Raw genomic sequence first — 4,191 nt, 5'->3', positions numbered from 1 at the left:
TGTGTCTGTTGGCCATTTGAATGTCTTCTTTGGTGAAGTGTCTGTTCATTTCCTTTGCCCATTTTTTAATAGGATTGTTTGTCTTTTTGTTGTAGAGGTGCACTCGTAACTTTCTTGACTTTACCTTCTCCCTCTTACAAAACTTCCTTTCTCCCCTCCGATCTCCTGCTCATAGTTTTGCCATCTTCTCTTTACTCCTCTTTCTCTATATTCTCCCTCATCTACATCTATTTTATCTGTTACCTCTGTGCAAAGAAATTCCATATCTGAGTCTTCAGTTCCAAACTCACTCCTCAGTTTCAGATCTGAACGGGACTTGGAGATGAAGCCCATGGTTCGGACTGCGTACCTTGGAGCTGCTACTAACGTTAACCCAACTTAGAAAGATGAGTTGTTTGGGGGGAAAAGATGATGACTTTGACTCTGCAGTGCCTTCCAAATAAAGTCTCAACTCCTAGTCTTTAAAAAATGTGGCCTAACCTACTGCTCCAGTCTTAACTCTCATTCTGTAATGCAATCAACTGTTTGGGAACTTGTTGATCCCACTCACAATTTTCTTGTTTTTCTAATCCTTTGATTTTATTGTTCTCTGTATCAACCTGTTGAAATACTGCCCATCTTTAAATAATGTCTTATCTATAATGACTTTGTGGTTCTCCCAACCACAAAATTTTTCCTCTTCTGGACTTCTGCTACTTTTTGTTTCTACCTCTCTTATGGCATCTAGCCAATTCTGTTTTTTACTACTCTGATTTTTGTTTGTTTATTTTCTTTGTTTCTTTTATTTCCGGTTCATTTTTTCTATGAACAAAACAGTGTTCTTTTACCAGTTGCCTTCAAGTTGACTCTGAGTCATGGCACCTGCATGTGTATCAGAATAGAACTGTACTCCATAGATTTCTCAATGGCTGGTTTTTCAGACATAGGTTGCCAGGCCTTTCTTCTGGGTTGCCTTTCAGTGGACTTAAACATTGAACATTTTGGTTAGCAACATTTTGGTTACCAACCCTGTTTGCACCGCCCAGGGACCCAGGCTGTGTTCTACTTATCATTATATTCACAAGAGTGTCTAGGAGGTTTTATTTTTTGGCCAAGAAAAGCAATCATAAAGAGTTGTTGAAGGGTGGGGAGGAAGAGGGTATTCACTAGCTAGACAGTAGACAAGAATTATCTTAGGTGAAGGGAAGGACAGCACACACCACAGGGGAAGTCAGTACAACTGGACTAAACCAAAGCTAAGAAGTTTCCTGAATACAACCAAACACTTTGAGGGACAGACTAGCAGGGGCAGGGGTCTGGGGACCATGGTTTCAGGGGACACCTAGGTCAAGTGGCATAACAAAGTTTATTAAGAAAACATTCTGCATCCCACTTTGGTGAGTGGTGTCTGGGGTCTTAAAAGCTACTGAGCGGCCATCTAAGATGCATCAATTAGTCCCAACCCACCTGGAGCAAAGCAGAATGAAGAACACCAAAGACACAAGGAAAATATTAGTCCAAGAGACAAAAGGGCCACATAAACCGGGGACTCCATCAGCCTGAGACCAGAAGAACTAGACGGTGCCCGGCTACCACCAATGACCACCCTGACAGGGAATGCAACAGAGAGTCCCTGATGGAGCAGGAGAAAAGTAGGGTGCAGAACTCAAATTCTAGTAAAAAGACCAGACTTAATGGTTTGGCTGAGACTGGAGGGACCCCATAAGACATGGCCCCAGACTCTCTCTGTTAGCGCAAAACTAAAACCATTCCCAAGGCCAACTCTTCAGACAAAGATTAGACTAGACTATGGGACCTAAACTGATACTCATGGAGAGTGTGCTTCTTAGCTCAAGTAGATACATGAGACTAAATGGGCAGCTCCTGTCCAGAGGCGAGATGAGAAGGCAGAGAGGGTCAGGAGCTGGTTGAATGGACACAGGAAATCCCAGGTGGAAAGGAGGAGTGTGCTGTCACAGTATAGAGAGAGCAACTAGTCACATAACAATGTGTGAAAAGATTTTTATATGAGAGACTAACTTGAATTGTAAACTTTCACTCAAAGCACAACAATAAAAATAAAAATAAAAAAAGAGTTGTTGAATTAAATTGAATTGTTGGGCTGTATTTTTGGGTATGTGTATCAAACGGAACCTTTCATGGAACTAGATAAGCTTAAAGAATAAATCTCTTCTGGAAGAGTCTTTAAGTGTGACTAGGAAGGAGGAAGGAGCTCTGGTTGTGCAACAGTTAAGTGTTCAGCTGCTAACCAAAAGGTTGGTGGTTTGAACTTACGCAGTGGCTCCATGGGAGAAGGACCTGGTGATTGATCTGTTTCCATAAAGATTACAGCCAAGAAAACCCTATGGGGCAGTTCTACTCTGTCATTTGGGTCACTATGAGTCGGAATCAACTCAATGACACCCAACAACAGCAACAGGAAGGAAAAATCAAGCTGTTGGACCTATAAATGCTAGAGAGATTTGAAAATATGTATTGCCAGAAATCAGTGAGTAGGTATCACAGACTCTGTAGTCAAGAATGTTGTTTACAAATCTAAACACTCAATTTATTTGTTTGACACACAGGGCATACATTTAAAACTTATTGAAAGTCTACAGAACATTAAAAAGTGCTCTAGAATTTGAGCAAATTTTAAAAACCGAAGGGGTAAATCCCACATGTTTGAGTAAAAACCTGTATTATGAAGTTTCTTTAGCCTTTTGTTTAGGGGAAAAAAAACAATTGGAACAAATATTTTCAAGTAGTGCTATTTAGAAAAAAGTTTTTTAACTTGAACAAATATTTTCAAGCAATGCCAGGAACAGCTTTGTTTTTTATTATTATAACATGAAGGGAATCTTTGCTGAGAAATAACCTTTCCTAGTATTTTGACTCCCAGGGAGTCCATATCTACACAAGGAAATAGGGATGTTAACATGAGCTCTCCATCCCTTTAAAATTTCGGTCCCTTCATTTGCATTTCCTCTACCTCTTTGATTCACATTATCTATCTTTTCTTCTTAGATTGTTGAAACGGGAAGAAAGTTTCACGTTCATTCCTCGGTCCCGTGAAGAGCTTCCAGACAACTTTCCAAAAGAAATCCCTGGGATCTGCTATTTCCTGGAGGTAAGGACTGGTCCAAAACAGCCAAAGCCCTCTCTTTCTTCATCAAGGATAAGAAAGGTTTCCTACAACATCGGCACCATGTTCCTCCGGGAGACAAGCCTCTGAGACCTACTGCAGATCACAGACTCCTTCCTCCAAAAAGCACAAGCCCAGAACATGGGTCATGACAGGAGAGTGGAAAGAGGTTGTTTCTCTTTCACTGCTTTGTTGAGAGCAAGCAGCGAAATTTCTATGTTATGTCAGGCAATAATCTAAAAAAAAGTAGGTGATGACTGTCAATAAAAAAAAAACAAAAAAACTGGAGGGCAGGGGAAATAAGGTGTGTCCATCCATATGAGTGTTTTTGGTCATTCATTTGTATATATGCATATATATATATAAAAATTACAAATATGGGCCCCTTCTCAAAACTATCCAATAAATAGAGTCTGTGTTTCTTTGTTTCTCATACATACAGGAATCTTTCCCTATATATTTGCACCACTTTTGCAAGCCAGTTTTGGTTATATATTCCTACATTTAGTGAGTTGGTAGATAAGAAGTATTTTCTAATTTTTTTTTTTCCTGAACAGACATTTCATAAATATATCATGGCAGTGTGGTAAACTTCCCAACAGGAAGAACTGTAACTCAAAATATTATAGGGATATTACCTATTTTTATACATGTCTCTTCTTCTGGATAATTACATTTCACACATTATTAGATTTCCAGAATCTGCTATTGTATAGTTGGTATATTATGTAACTCTAACCTATTAATCTAATATAGTTTTGCTTATTTAGAGAGATTAGTGCTTGGACTGAGAATAGAAATAATCAAGGATTTCAGATGTTGAGAAAACATTGTATGTCTACTTATTAAATATATCTTTTAGATTTAATTAGAGTAGCTTGGAATCCAGAGAAAATGGAATTCCTTAGTAGCAGTTATATCTATAACCAAAATTAAGGAAAGGTCTTTCTGCCATCTTCTAACAGTGTATCAGTTAAAATGAAATGTTTTGCTACATTGGAACTTTTCAACTTAGCACTTATAAATATACATAGTTTCTACAACATACTAAACTGCATCCTACTAAA

General features: G+C 38.6%; 1 protein-coding gene across 1 annotated transcript in view; it reads left to right on the top strand.

Annotated features, from left to right (window-relative positions):
* Nucleotides 1–3,604, top strand: part of GUCY1A2 (guanylate cyclase 1 soluble subunit alpha 2) — a 347,932-nt gene extending 344,328 nt beyond the window's left edge. The window contains exon 8 of the mRNA XM_004382468.1: nt 3,007–3,604. Within this exon, the coding sequence (XP_004382525.1) occupies nt 3,007–3,214 (208 nt within the window). The 3' untranslated portion in view covers nt 3,215–3,604. The remainder of the gene's footprint in view (nt 1–3,006) is intronic.
* The last annotated feature ends 587 nt before the right edge of the window (nt 3,605–4,191 follow it).

This window comes from Trichechus manatus, unplaced genomic scaffold (assembly GCF_000243295.1).
Source record: "Trichechus manatus latirostris isolate Lorelei unplaced genomic scaffold, TriManLat1.0 scaffold00094, whole genome shotgun sequence".
In the NCBI taxonomy this organism is placed as follows: domain Eukaryota; kingdom Metazoa; phylum Chordata; class Mammalia; order Sirenia; family Trichechidae; genus Trichechus; species Trichechus manatus.
The sequence above is the reverse complement of the archived record's forward strand: the minus strand, read 5'-3'. Positions and strand labels throughout refer to the sequence as shown.